Below are 16239 nucleotides of genomic sequence, written 5' to 3'. Positions count from 1 at the left end.
AAACATTGACATGGGCCTCTATCATAAGGGGCTCATGTAAAGGATGTGTGGGAGGGTAGTACTTCTTCATGCGACTGCCATTGAAAAAGCCTATGCCCTCACCTTCCAGTGTTTCAAGTTCGACATTTCCCATCCTACTGATGGCACACACTCTAAAAGATCCTAACCCTCGAAACTTCATTTTTTGCTTATGGCCCTTCAAAGAGTATAACAATACAAGGTCGCCTTGGTCAAAATCACGTTGTTTGACATGCTTGTCAAACCACATTTTTCTTCATGCATTTTCACAAATTAGAGCATGGGTGGCGACGAGTCTAGTTTCAAGCGTTCCAACTCGATAAGGCGGTTAGTACAAGCCTCTTTCCCTTCCCAATGCTCCTACACCACTATCCTCAAGCTAGGGATAAAGAATTCTAAAGGCACGATAGCCTCGGTTTTGTATGTCAACCTGAAGGGCATTTGTCCCACAGCCATTTTATAGGCTATTCGATAGGCCCATAAAGCTGCCATGAGCTTGTTATCCCACTCACTCCGAGAAGTGGAAACCACCTTTATGAGCACGTTGACCAGGATCTTATTCGTTGATTCTGCTTGGCCATTGGCTTGGGGATAGTACGGTGAAGACTTCCAATGGATGATCAAGAAGGTTGAGAGTAGGTGGGCAATTACCTCATTGATGAAGTGGGTGCCTTGGTCGCTCACTATCTCAATAGGGCAACCAAATCTTGAGATGACCTCCTCCCATAAGAACTTTGTTGTGGTCCTTCCATCGTTCTTCCTTGTGGCTCTTGCTTCAGCCCATTTCGTCAAATAGTTACTTGCTACGATGATATATCGAGCCTGTGAATACTGGGCCGTAGGACTAATGGGTTCGATGAAGTCAATGCTCCATTTCTCGAAAGGTTGTGGTGCTATTACAGAGGTAAATTCCATTTTGTCCTTCCACGCGAGGACCTTGGTCATTTGGCACTCATCACAATACTTGACAACTCTAGCAGCGTCATGGAATAGCATGGGTCACCACAGTTGAGACTGTAGCACCTTGCGGGCTGTCGTGTCTCCACTGAAATGCCCCCTAGCAATTCTAGCATGTGCCTCTCTCAACATGTCGTGCATCTCATGTTTTCACACACACCTGCATAGCAACCCGTCTTGCCCTAACCTATAGAGTTGGCCAACAATTAGCTGATAGGGTTGGATCTTCACAATAAGCCTCCTAAGCTTGGCCTTCTTGATAGGTCTCTTGGGTAGACCGTGTTTGAGCACGTGGATGACATCGTTAGCCCAGTATGGTGTTAAATCAGCCTTGAATAAATCCTTGTCACTAGACATGCCAAAGAGATGCGCATCTGGAAGGTCATCCGTTATGCCTTGTCCAGCGGCTTCACCTATGGTTATGCGGGATATGTGATCTGCCATGTAATGTTGCTTCCCTTTGCATACAACCACAGAGAAGTCAAACTCTAGAAGAAGCAATAAGCATCGTGCAATGCGCCCTGTAGCACAAGGCTTGTTCATTAGATAGAGCAATGCTTGATGGTCAACAAGAAAGGTAAAGGGTGTGGCCAAAAGATAATGTCTAAATTTCTTAATGGCAAACACCATGGCCAACCCCTCCCTTTCTGTAGTGGAATAGTTCATCTCCGTGTGCCAGTGAGCTGCATGCTAGCAAAGCTCACTAGGTAATCAAGGTTGTGTTCGCTAGGTTGGCATAGAACAGCTCCAATGGCAAACTTAGATGCATCTATATGCACATGGAACGTTTTGGTCCAATCTGGGGCTCATAAGATGGGTGCAGTTGGTAAGAGCCTTTTTCAATTCTTTGTAACCACGTTGGCATTCTTCGGTCCACTCGAATACAATTAGCAACTTGTACAACGGTCTTACGATTAGTGCATAATTCAGCACAAAGCACCGATAGTACCCTGTATGACCCAAGAAGCACTGAATACCCTTATAATTCTTGGGTGGTAGCAAGTCAACAATAGCCCTAATCTTCAAGAAATCAGTGGCAATGCCGTTCTTGGACACCACGTGCCCTAGGATGCATCCGTGTTTTCACCCAAAATTGGCACTTCAGAGGGTTCAACGAGAGATTATAAAGTCGACACCTCTCAAAGACTACTCATAGTTTCTCTAAGTGTTTTGCCCAGCTAGAATGTATGCATAGATCGTCCACAAACACCTCTAGCTCGTATCTAAGCATGTCTTTGAAGATCGTGCACATCAGGTGTTGGAAGGTTGCAGGCGCATTCATTAGCCCAAAGGGCATAACAATGTAGGCGAATACCCCCCACTCTGTAGAGCGAAGGCAGTCTTGTGCCTATTGTCGGGGTGTACTTGCACTTGATTGTAGCCCGAGAAGCCGTCCAAGAAACTATAGGCTTATTTACTTGCCACCCTCTCAAGCATGTGCTTGGTGTATGGCAATGGGCAGTTATCTCTTTTTGTAGTGGCATTGACTTTCTTGTAGTTGATGCACACTCGGATCTTTCCGTTTTTCTTCATAACGATCACTATTGGTGATATCCAGTATGTGTGCTCTATTTTGTAGATGAATCCTGCTTTGGATTCATGGGGTAAGGGTGTTGTTTTACAGGGACAGTGTCAGGAACCATAGGGATGTTGTGAGTCACAATCCTGGGGTCGACTCCCTTAAGTTCATCCAGAGATTGGCAAACACGTCCACGTACTCTCGTAGGAGAGCAACAAGGCTAGCCTCATCCTTGGTCAAGTCATCTGCCTATGAATACAGGTTGTGGTCTTGACACAATGGAACCAAAATGTAGAGGCAAAGCTCAACTGCTAAGACCCACGGACCGCTTATTGTTTTAAGCGTTCCAAGCCGAGCACTAATGGGGCTACCTCTCACATAGCCTACATGCTATCTCTCTCTATGAGTGTAGTGAGCTTACCTCCATGCCTGATAGAGTTTCCTTCTCTCCCGAGCACTTTGGTAGCTCCACAATCCAAGTGCAAGCTTCAAGCGAGCTCGATCCTCAAGCTCCACGCTCCAAGCTCCATTGCCACGAGCAAGACAAGAGAAGAGAAGGGAAGAGAAGAAGAGAGGAGAAGATGGAGAGCTTCTCCACCACGGTCCCTCACCCTCACACACACTCCCTCACACTCTCACACTCCCTCTCTCAAGCACAAGCTCAAGCAAGCAAGCAAGAAGAAGAAGAAGAAGAAGAAGAAGAAGAAGAAGAAGAAGAAGAAGAAGAAGAAGAAGAAGAAGAGGAGGAGGAGGAGGAGGAGAAGAGCTACTTTTGGCCACACACAAGAATAAGATCCTCATTCACTTTTCAACTTTATATACAAAACCCTAAATCCCTTTTGGGTGGTCATCCCCTTATCCCCTCTTTTACATGGGTGGCTGTGGCCTAGGCCCTTTTTCCCATTGTCCTCCTATCTTCCTAGCTTCCTTCCTACCGCCCATCTACCTTTACAATTTACACGGTGAGAGCCTGACGCTCTTAAAACAAATTATGATGCGCCTTGCACTCTTTTACAAAAGTATTGAATTGCACTTTTTCTTATGTGAATTTCTCCTTGATTTAGGAATTTTTGGCACTTCTTGTGTTTCCATATTTTTATTGGCGCACCTTCATCTTCCATTTCACTTTTGCCTTGGCCTTGTCTTCTGCTTTAGATTTTTCAGATTTTCCACATTGTTTGTCTGAGGGTTAACACAATCTATCTGCAAAAGGCTCATCGATGGTTTCATGATCCTTGTAACACGTCTCAAGTGAGCTCCACCTCCTTTGCTTCAATCACCATGCAAGCTTTGCAAAGAAGAAAAGGAGGAGGAGGAGGAGGAGGAAGTAAGAGCTTCTCCACACCAATCCCTTACTGGACCTCACATACACACACACACACACACACACACACACACTCTCTCTCTCTCTCTCTCTCTCTCTCTCTCTCTCTCTCTCTCTCTCTCTCTCTCTCTCTCTCTCTCTCTCTCTCTCTCTCTCTCTCTCTCTCTCTCTCTCTCTCTCTCTCTCTCAAGCAAGAAGCATGCAAGAGGAAAGAAGAGATCTCTCAAGATTGCACACTACAAGAATGAGCTTATCTATTCCCTTTCTAGTTTTTATACATGGCCTCAATAAGAGGGCACCCTCCCATTACTGGCCTTTTCTCACCATGCTCACACCATTTTACATTTTGTAACTATTTTTTACATACTTGATCCGAATCCATTAAGCATATGTCTCACTTGGGTTTTTCAATTTGCATGGGAGTGAGCCTAGCTCTCTTTTAGAAAAATAATTCCAAATAATTATCTTATTTGAAAATTGAAAGCACTAAATAGTTTGCTCCATTTTTACTTCTCTTGTCCTTCTACATTTAGAAAATTGTTTTTGTGTTCTTTTGTGTGCTTCCTTGTTTGTGCCTTCATAGAAGGGGTTAACACTTGGGAGGGCAGTGTGTGCTACACCGCTTGAGGTTGTGGCACATGGATTAGCCATGCTTTGAAAAGAATAATGGCAATGGTGATGTGGTAGAGAAGCTAATCCTAGTGCCCTTTGGGAAATTTTGGCTGAAAAAGGTTGAGTGTTGGAGATGGAGGCTGGATGCAAATATGTGTGTCACTCATGGGACATGGTCCCGGTGGTTTGGGCTGGTGGAGTCTAGGCTAGTAGCACTATTGGAGATGGACCAGTGATTGAGACTGGTGGTCAAGCATTTCAACAATAGCTAGGCCATAGGGTGGTGAAAAAGGCAACCTTCGGACACAATTCCAAGCCATATACAACAAGGCATCCTTCTTGAGTAGTGATGACAGCAATTCTAGCATCAGCAAAGAAAAATGAGGATATGCTCTTCCAAGCGATGGTTTGTTAAAGAGGGGGAGATTGTAGTCATGCTCAAGAGGTGAAAGTTGTAGGCTTGTTGATCTAGAAAGCACTCACATTATTGGGCTATAGATTGAAAGACACTTTCTACACCTCCCTTAAAATTATAACTTGAAACCCCTTCAAAAGTAGCCCATTGTCTCTATTCTCCTAACATAAATAGTTTCTTGCTTTTTTTCTCTCTCAATTTGTCATGATAGTAAGTGCTAGCCATGATGGGGACTGATGGCATGAGCTTCTAGTTGTGGAAGACTTGTTGATGGTGTGAAGCATGCTACTAGTCATGGTACAACTTTTATCCATGATGGGAAATACTATTAGCCATTGTACTTATCACTTTGGTTTCATAAGTAATCTGGCCCTTCATGCAATTTGAAGTAGCTTGATAACTCACAAGGTTGGAAAGAAGAAGCAATATGCCAAGTTGTCTCCAAATAAGTGATGGGAAGAGGGGGTTGAAACCATGAGGCAACAATGCAACACTATGGGTTTTTCTCCATTATCTTTCACACACACACACACACACACACACACACACACACACACACACACACACACACACACACACACACACACACACACACACACACACACACACACACACACACACACACACACACACACACACACACACACACACACACACACACACACACACACACACACACACACACACACACACACACACACACACACACACACACACACACACACACACACACACACACACACACACACACACACACACACACACACACACACACACACACACACACACACACACACACACACACACACACACACACACACACAAAAGGAAGAAAAGTAAGGACTTAGCTCTTGTGCACATGTAGGAGTTCTCTTTATTTTTCTCTTCCTTTCAATCTTCTCTATCCTTCCCTTTCTCCTTAAGTGGCTCTATGTATGTGGGTGCACCTTGGGCAATATACAAAGATGGCATTAACAAATCTTCCCCATTCTTCATTTTGTAATGATTTTTTAAATATTTTAAAGATAAATGAATATAAAAGAAAACATGTGAGTTACTCCTATCTATGACTCAATTGCATATTCATGAATCACACCTATAGTTCTTATCCCATTCATGGGAAGCAAAGCCACACATTCATATCAACCAAGAAAATAAAATCTAACTAGTTACATGTGTTTCAAAGCTTCGGGCAATGCGCATTAATAAATCTTCCCTAGTCTTCATCTTGCAATGAATCTTTTTTAAATTGGAAAGGTAAATGAATATAGAAGAAAGCATGCAAGTTATTCCTATCTATGACTTAATTGTTTATTCATGGATCACATCTACAATTCTTATCCCATTCACGGGAAGAAAAGTCACACATAAATCTCAACCAAGAAAATGAAATCTAACTTGTTACATGTGTTTCGGAGTTGGTACATATGCACCCCTCATATTTCGCAACACATAACATATGAGCGACTTCATGGTCGATCTATCCATGGTCCTAACAAAATGGAACCAAAATGTTGCACTCCATGAGTGCAAAGATCGGACACTAGGCACCCTCTTATTTAGCTAAGGGGCTCGATCTATGAAGTATGATGGTTATCTCTTACCTAGCCTCTCACACATTCCAATAATACAATGATTCTCTTGTAGTGAGCTTGCTAGGCACTCCATTGAGCATAATGGTTGTACATTATAAACTCCATGATCCAAGCATGTGCTCTTTGATCCTCAACCCTCTACACCCTCCACATGCATGAGAGGAGCATGGATTTGGCAAGAGAGAGTGTGGAGAAGAGATGAAGAGTTTCACTTGCTTAGTCCCTCACTCTAACTATCTCCCTCTCTATCTCTTACTCTCTTCCTCACACACTCTCTCGTAATGGAAACAAGAAAGCAAGTACACTAAGTTGGCACATACATGAATAACTTGTTCTAATCTTTCTCATCCTTTAAATACACTTTTTTAGGGTTAGGGTTTTTCCCTCCCTCTTGGACATCCAATCCTCTTTTTGGTCCAATGGTTGATCACCTCTTATTACATGATTTTCTTATCATGAGAATAAAATAGAACCTTTCCGGTTCTACCTTGGAAGTCTATGCTACTATTATAAATTGCATGGGATTGAGCTTGCTAGCTTGTGTATTTATGTGGCAATTTAAAACATCTAATGTAATTGCTTAGTGATTTAATTGTGTGGCTGCTTTATGCACATTGCAAATAATGATTGTCATGGCACAATCCAAAATATATGCTCCATTTGTGCCAACATATGATGCTCCAACATTGCTTCTTGTGGTTAATATCCCACTTAAGTCATTGTCTCTCTCCCCACTTCATCTTCCTCTTCTCTATTTAACTCACTCTCTCTCATGCACATTGCATGGGAGGTTGTAGGGAACTCTAAAAAGTGTGACAATTATATTAGTTTTGAAATATTTCCAATTTTTATAAATCTTTATCAAAAGGAGATCATAAGGGGTGCATATGGGTAGAAAAATGTTGTAAGACCAAGGCAAGGGTAGAAAACATGATTTAGAAATGGTACTTAAATTTTTATTTAAAATCCCACTTTTATATCTAGTGATATTTTAAAGAGAGAGGTAAATGGTGGCTCATATTAATGAAAGAGGGAAGGAAAAAGTTTCAAGAAATGATAATGCACTATCACTTATGCAAGGGAAAATGTTCTACCACATGATATTGATTTGATTTATATTAGTACACACAAACACATAGCTAGCATTCCTAGAGAGGCCTTGAATGTGAAAAAATTTTAGAAACATACGAGATTACTTAGAGTGCAAGCCCTTTATGATATTGGCACGTGTGTTGAGTGTAATTGGTTAGTATGAGCTAGTGATTCTTTGTTATTATTTTTAGTTGGTCTTAACTATTGGTCTAGTAATAGCATCATCCTATCTACTTTCATTTATGTTCATGCTTAGAGTTAGAAGAGTCTTGTCTTGTGTAACATTTTGCTATCAAATTTCTAGTATGGGAAGGAGATTAAGTAGGAGAAAGAAAATTTGTTTTCATCTTCCATATCTTTATTCTTTGACTTCTCTTCCCCTCTCCAACATCTTTTGTTGTTGCTTCTACGTTCTTCTTAGGGATATGAGAGTTTACTTGAGGAGTCATGTTGAGGAATCCATTTAATATGTGTAGAAATTCATGTCCCATGAGGGTAATGGTTCAAGATTCAAGTCTAGTACCCCTCCTATGAATCACTTACTTTTAGCACCAACTTCATGACCTTTTATTTGTATTCACACTTAGCTTTGAGTTACAAAACTCTTCTTTCATGTAGTGTTCTTGTTATGGCTACATATAAGGTCAATGAAAAATAAGAAAATAGTGACTCTCCATCTTCACCTCCATTTCTTGAGTTCTCAATCTTGTGCTTTGAGAGTGTAAAACTTGATTACCTCAACAACTCCCATAGTATTGTTTCCTTACAATTACATTGTCCTTATAGAACAAAAAGGGTAAGACAAATAACTCATAAAATCTAAGTTATGTTACCATAACCTTCCTTTTGGTTCATTGAGAGTGAACATTTAGGAGAGATTTAGTTCCCATATACTTGTCAAATTCCTCAATTAGGCTTTATATGTAGTGGCACATGCTACAAAGCTTCTAAATTGATGTTTTTACTTCAAAGCTCATTGATGCAACAAAATTTATCCAATACTTTTCAACCTTACATTCTAGTAGAATTCAAGTAGTACTTTTGAGATCCATGGAAGTTCTCAACTTAACACTCATCACTCTAGTAGACTTTAACAACACTTGTGACCTCAGTCTTTATGGTACAATTGTAGGACAACTTTCAATATTAATCAACTGACACAAATTTATGGTAACAAAATAAAACCAATGCTTAAAATTTTTGAGAGAGAATTCCATCCCAATTATGTGCTTCCTCACCCCATGTTTATTGGGAGCTTAAAATTGGAACAATACTAAAGAAGTGGATATTGTCACAACCTTCCAAATCATTATTATCATGATTGTAAAGCTTCGATTTTCACTTTTCTTTTTGCTACCATCAACAATTTAGGAAAACAATTGAACTTTGTGAGCGTAAAAGAGAACTACTAGCAGTAAATGGGAACATTTCCTGGAAAATCAATGTTCACTATTTTTTGCCAACCATCAAAAGGTTTAAGGTTATAATCCTTAGCACTCTTGCTTAATTGCAAATATCCCTTTTGCTACACCTCCAAGTCCCAAACATAGAATAAGAAATTGCTTAATGTTTGCATTCAAGCTCATAAAACAATTATGTGTACCTTATACACTCAATGTATTCATCACTAATGTTTCTTATAATTGACTTTTAAAATAGCTCCCATGCAATCAAAATTTTTAAGCATAAAAGCACACACATTGTTGACATTAATAAGAATCCCCCCTATAAGCCTTATTTTACTAGACAAATTGACCTTTAAGTGCATGACCCTTATCTTAAGTTGTGTGAATGAACTTAAGTTGACTTACCATCGTATCATTTACATGGGTTATTCTTCCTTTATCACTTCTCCTCAAGATTTGATTTAGATACTCATAAGGTTGTTCAAAAGCTTGAAGATTATCACAGGATCACCTTAGTTTAGTAGGTCTCCTAGAATGTACAACCCATCTCATCATTTGTGAAAGTTGCAAATAGTGTTGTTGAAAAATATTTGTATTATACCAAAATCAAGGCCTTTCAAATGAATAATACTTGACCAACGTAAAGCATCTCATCATAGACATGCTACACAACTTGTAAAGCAAAAACTATGCTTTACAGGGATGCACACGCAACTCAAACACATTGAAATTTTCAATGCTTGGCAAAAGTGCTACATTGCTTGTAGTTAAGAAGGAAAACAAGGGAAAGAAAGAAGACCTCAAAGTCTTAATGTGCTATTCTCAAGTAGCAAAACTTGGACAATTTGAAGGTGAAAAGTTGTTAATAACAGAAGTCATTCTCATTGCCAAAGTGTCTGTGTAGGTGTGAGGACATGAGTTAGTCTTCAAGGTGGATCCTCCAAAGAAAACAATCATGTAGACTTTTTTACTTTTTGACCACATGTCTCCATTTTACTTATATAGGAAAGCATAGAACTATAATTGGTTTAAAATACATGAACGGAATACAATTATATTATATATGATGCCATCTCAAAATCTAGAAAATAACATCTTCCATGGTGGAGTACTCCAATTTGAGGATTACTCTTGGGTTGAAAATTGAGAGTACATTGTACATTTTGTGCTGCTCATTATTACTTAACCTTCCTTATGTAGTATGTTGTGTATGTTGTAGATTGGAATTTATGGACAATGTATCAACTAAGTAAAAATTTTGTTCAATTTGTCATTTTAGGTATACATGAAAGGGTGTTATAATATATGTGATGATTTGAGGACCCACATTTTGATACTTGTTTAATGATCTAAAATTAACCTTGACAATAGTGAGTGACTGTTGTTATGATGTTGATAAGCTTGATTGTATCATTCCCTTTAATCCTTGAATCATATTTTACTAGGTCAAGGCATTCAATCAAAAGAAATTTGTCTTTGGGTAGGTTAATGCATTTTCCAAATCAATCCACGTGTCATAGCTTCTTGGAAGGGTGTTGCCATATAGTTGTCAATAACTTCATCTACCAAACTTAAGGAATGTAAGCCAACCAATTGTAAGGGAGGCAAAAGAAGACACAAATGAGGTTGGTTAGACCAAAGATAGTTCGAAGACTTGATTACTTGCCCCATTATTAGACATGGATTTGGCTTGGCTTCTAGCTTGTGCATTTCAACATAAATGTTAATAGTTAAAATGACAAATTCTTGATTACTTGCCCCATCTTGCCCCATTATTAGACATGGATTTGGCTTGGCTTCTAGTTTGTGCATTTCAACATAAATGTTAATAGTTAAAATGACAAATTCTTGATTACTTGCCCCATTATGGGACATGGATGAGGCTTCCAAGTTGGGCTTAGCCACATCTAGGCCATAAGTTTCTAAACAACAATTTGAATGCATTTGTCATTTGTGGCATGTGACTTTTATATATTTTGTTCTTCCCTTGATACTCTACCTACACATGATAGCAAGCCAAAATATACAATAGAACAAGTTACACTATGAGAGCTACACACAATGTAGTTACTCTTTATTTGGTGTGGCCCTATATTGAAGTGGCATACTTTGTTGCTACCCCTTGAGTGACAACCCTATTGGTTGGAGTGTTATACGTGTTGTGTGTTCTTGACTTTAGCACCTCGTTGGGTGGTTGTGTGGGCACTTCACCATCAAGTGAGCAAGAACATTTGCGTGAAAGTGGTGGGAACTTTCCACCATCACAAAATAATCTCAACATTGGAAAAAATACATTGTTACTTGTTATTGTTTGTCTATACATGATGGCAAGTGAATACACATTATTTGTTATCATTTGCCTATACATCGCGGCAAGTTAATACATATTACTCGTTATTGTTTGCCTATACATAGTGGCAAGCGAATACACATTAGTTGGTGTTGTTTGCTAGACATAGTGGCATGTGGAGACACATTATAACAAATAACACAATGGTAGAGTAGCGTCCAAGTTGTTTGCTACCTTGTACTTTATTTGACTTGACTCTCTTTCCACATGGCATGCAATCTATACAACTAGCTTGTAGTTGCAACGATTGCCAGTCATGTGATTTGTTTCTTTACTTATAGATATTTGGCGAACAAAAATACACGGAGAACAAGTTAGATGATGGAAAGCCACATTTGCAACTTGGGAGTGAACATGGATTTATGAAACACAAAGTGCTAGATTTATTAATTAAGGTTGGAATTTTGGTGGTAAGGTTAAGGGCTAGGATAACAACATGTTGAATGTAGGCATAGTCTTGGCGAGAATTAATGTGAAGGTAAGGAGTGATGCAATTTTGACTACATAGATATAACGAATGGAGAGTCTTTGGGGGGGGGGGGGAGTTGAGGGGGCTGACGGATAGCAACAAGGACTCTCAGTCTTTGGCCTTGTGAACCGAGGAGGATGATGAGGAGGCAGAGTAGCGAGGCTATACAGAAAATTATATAGGATTCCCTTTTTTCACTTACGCTTCGTCTTCTGCATCTGCGATTTTCCACCCTTGTCTCGTTTGGTGCGTGCTTGCTGTTCGTTCATAAGGGGGTGAGGAGAGCGAGGGGCGGGGGGAGAAGGCAAGCGACTGTGTGTCTGTCTGTTTACAAACCTTACGAGAGAGAGAGAGAGAGAGAATGGTGGACGAGGGGGGCTCAGGAGAAGGGGGAAGCACGGACGCGGCTGGTCATGCGACATCGACATCGCCATCGCCGCCACCACCTGCAGCGCCCCCGCCTCCGCCTCCGCCTCAGTCGCAGGCGCAGCCTCAGCCTAGTCAGCCTCATCCTACTGCTGCTGTTGCTGCTGCTGTGACTGCAGCCTCGCCTGTGGCTGTGACTGCGGCAGCTCCGGCAGCCGCTCGCGCGGCTGATCCCGCCCCCAAGCGCCGCTGGAGCCCCTGCACCTGGCGCTACGCCATCGAGGAGGTCCAGCCCGAACTCGGATCCAAGCCCCGCGCCAGCAGCCTCGCCTCCTCGTCGCTCAAGGACAAGGACCGCGACCGCGACAAGGACCAGCGCACCGGCCACCATAAGAGCGCGTACGCCCCCAGCGGCTTCCACCTCGACATGAATGATCATGGGCCGCCCCAGGCCCACCATCCGATCCGCCGCCACGCCAGCCCTAGCGCTGCAGCGCAGCCGCATGGCAGCCGCAAGCAGCAGCACAGCCACACCCAAGACCACGCTGCTCCCCATCATCACAATAATAATCATCACCATCAGCCTCATCATCATCATCAGCAGCAGCAGCAGCAGCACCCACAGCAGCAGCAGCAGCATCATCAGCAGCCCCCGTTGCTGTTCTACCGGGAACGGGACGAGAAGAAGAAGCCGCACAAGGACGCGGCGGCTGCTCCCAAGAGGCCCAAGCAGCCGCAGCAGCCCGCCGTGGCCGCCGCCGCCCCCACCCCCAACCCCGCAGCCACGCTGCCCACCAGAGAACCCTTCCCCCACCACCAGCCGCCATCCGGCGGGGACAGAAGCGACAAGAGGCGCCGCCGAGAGATGAGCCCCTCCGAGCTCTACTACTGTGAGATTTGCGCCGCGGCCGCCGCCGCCCGCGGCTCCACCCCCGCTGCCGCAACCGCAGTGACCACCATTAACAACAACAACAACAACAACAACAACAACAACAGTAGCAACAGCAACAACAGCAGCAGCAGCAGCCCTGGATCGCCTCGCCCCTCCGACGATCACCACCATCACCACCCCTAGCACCCCCCAGGTACATCCACCCCTCTCTGCTTTTTCTTTTTTTTTTTCTATTTCCCCCCTTCTCTCTCTCTCTCTCGCAAATTATTATTATTCTTGTAATAATTATGCACAGCTTGACGTCGAATACCTCTCTCCAACGTTTCCTTGGTTCCATCCTTTCTGATCCCATGGTGGTTTAAGCTAAGCCTAACGTTAATCCCCCTCCCCCTCCCTCATACCATCGGTGATTCCATCCCCCCCCCCCCCCCCCCCCCCCCCCCGTCAACCCTCTTTCAAATACACGCCCACCTTATCTTGTATCCCGTTTAAAAAAGCACCTTTTTTTTAAGGTTGCATATGTTTGGACCTTTCCCTAAGCATTTCTAAAGTAAAAGAGTCACGTTAGCCCTTTAAACATTTTATATAACATCAAGAAGAAAGCGTCATGTGCTTTGTGTGTGCTTGGGGACAGGGTGTGTGGATGTGTTTTTAGTCATTGCAAATCACCGTGCATGGACCATTTCCAAGTGCCTTATATACCTCATTCTTTAGAACGTCAGCTCATGGCTTGCCCCCCTATCTATTCCTTCTTGTCATGTTGTACAAGGTTCATCAATTATGGGAGGGAGCCACATAAGGTGACATTTGTCCATGCATTTACACTTTTCCACCTTTCCAAATTCTACCTATTATAAGATAGAATAGATTGTCTAACATTTACTTTCCATACTCAATAGCCCTACAGTCTTTTCGTAAAGGCAGTGCACTCACACCTTTCTCTCCTAGTCCACTTGGGGGTTCACCCGACTCTCACCCAAAAGCCCTTGTAGAATATCAATCTAATATTTAGACCCTATTAGTCGATGATATGCACCCAACTTTGTATTTCATTCTAGTGATGTTGGATACATTTGAAATTCCATATACTTCATTTATCCTTTGAAAGAATCAAACTTAGCCTTACAACCTTGGAGTGTTCATAGTCTCTCTTCTTTATACATTTAGGAGAGCAATTTGTCACATAACCAATTTTTAGACATGTGTGTATGTATGTATGTATGGTTGTTTGTGACATATGTAGCATTGTGTATGTTATGTGTTCATATGTTATAAGTGTGTTTTAGGTTCAACACATTTATTTCATTAACCAGCTAGTAAGAGTTGATTAGAATAATTTGGGGTGTCTTGGATGAACTCCAAAAGACTCTTCCGTGACAAGTGAAAGTAAGGTAGATTAAGGAGATTCAAACCTAGTCCATGCTCTATTATTTTATTTGTTTGGATTTCTTGTTTAGATTACGTGCATTCAAATGCACTTAGATAGATTCAAATTACAAGTTGTATGTTTACTTTGTTGTTTGCCTCATGTTGGTTGTTGTGACCACTCACATGCTCTATTATTTTATTTGTTTGGATTTCTTGTTTAGATTACGTGCATTCAAATGCACTTAGATAGATTCAAATTACAAGATGTATGTTTACTTTGTTGTTTGCCTCATGTTGGTTGTTGTGACCACTCACATGATGCTACTTTCTCTAGTCTTATATATATTTCTCTCTTGCTAGGACTTGCTTTATGGAATCCCCAACAACAGAACAAACATCTCAAAAATTGGGAGGGTTCTACTATTGAGCTTTCTACGAAGATGGTGATTTTGGCTAGCTTGATTACCTTTTTTTGTCCCCATCAAAGAGATTGGGAATTGTGGAATCCTTAATCAACCATAGCCAGAGATGAAGCGTAAGGCTCTCTAACATCCATTCTACTACATGGATGGAGATGGACGATGATGCGTTTGGTTCTTGTAATGGTGATGTCAAGAATGGCCACGCTTTTGTTGTAAAGATATACACCAAACTTCTATGGACTTGATTCTCCAACAACATTGGAGATCTTTATATGTAGGCTAAGCTTTCTCCAAAAAGCCTATCTAGCAAAATTGTAGACTATTAAGATTCCAAGTTGGAAAAATATATGTAGCATATTTGAAACATGCACTTATTACCTAGTAACTCAAAAGTAATAATTTTAAGTGTTATTTGTTAGGCCCAAGAGAAGTTTGAAAACTTTTGGCTTGGAAATGACTAAGAAAGCAACGCCGGCCCCAATACTTCAATTTTAACAAGTTTCATAACCAATGTTTTGCATATGTTTATATTTATTTCTACATGTGCATGCTTATGTATGTTATGTATTTGTATGTTTTTGTACATACTCATATATGCTTGTTAATATCCTTGTCGTGCGTAAGTATGTATGCTTAACACATCATCTTTAGATAACAAGGCTTAGTGGCCAAGCATGAATTATTATTTGAACACCACTTGTTGCTATTTTGAAGTATGGTTTAGGCTTTACGCATACACTTTATTTACTAAGAAATAAGAGTACATTAGCATCATTTGGAGCTCCCTTGAATGAACTTTGAAGGACCTTTCATTAACAAGTGAAAGCAAAATACGTTAATGAGATTTTCAAGGCTAGTTCATGTTTTAAAATTAAATTTGTTTAGATTATGTGCACACAAATGCGTTTAGATAGAGTCAAATTGCAACTATGTTTTTTTTCATGGTGCTTGTTGTGATCATTGACATGATGGTACTTCCTCTAATCTTATATGTTTCTCTTTTGCTAAGACTTACTTTATGAAATTAGACTAGTAACTTAACAAACATGTTGAGCATTGTATTATCTAGTCTTCTTGAGAAGATATAGTTAAAGGTTTTATTGATTAGGATTAAGAGAAATTTGAAAACTTGACTTGTAAATTATTGAAAGCCAAAAGCATGATCAACAACTTTTCTGTAGGCAAGAAGCTCAACCTTTATCTAGGGGAAAGTTTGGACATTGAATGGTATATGAGAGAGAGAGAGAGAGAGAGAGAGAGAGAGAGAGAGAGAGAGAGAGAGAGATTGAAGAACATGCCATTTACTTTGCAAGCATGGCCTTTATTGCCTTTTAAGGCTAATTGGCATGTGGCAACTGCTTTCCTCTTGAATGCATGCAAGCCTTAGGGGTTAGGCAAACGGGTTGGCAATGAAGGAGCAAACGAGGGGTAGAA

The 16239-nt window shown here is 41.1% G+C and overlaps 1 protein-coding gene across 1 annotated transcript; it reads left to right on the top strand.

Moving 5' to 3' along the window:
- The first annotated feature begins 11830 nt into the window (after positions 1 to 11830).
- On the top strand, positions 11831 to 15279 carry LOC148010043 (uncharacterized). The gene is made up of 2 exons (XM_087673175.1): positions 11831 to 13208; positions 14744 to 15279. The coding sequence occupies exon 1, from the start codon at positions 12119 to 12121 to the stop codon at positions 13196 to 13198; it is 1080 nt and encodes a 359-aa protein (XP_087529301.1). The 5' UTR covers positions 11831 to 12118; the 3' UTR covers positions 13199 to 13208; positions 14744 to 15279.
- Positions 15280 to 16239: the final 960 nt, after the last annotated feature.

This window comes from Lygodium microphyllum, chromosome 30 (assembly GCF_053477565.2).
Source record: "Lygodium microphyllum isolate KBCC chromosome 30, Lygodium_microphyllum_v1.1.10, whole genome shotgun sequence".
NCBI classification, from domain to species: Eukaryota; Viridiplantae; Streptophyta; class Polypodiopsida; order Schizaeales; family Lygodiaceae; genus Lygodium; species Lygodium microphyllum.
Note: the sequence above shows the minus strand (reverse complement) of the source record. Positions and strands in the feature narration are given on the sequence as shown.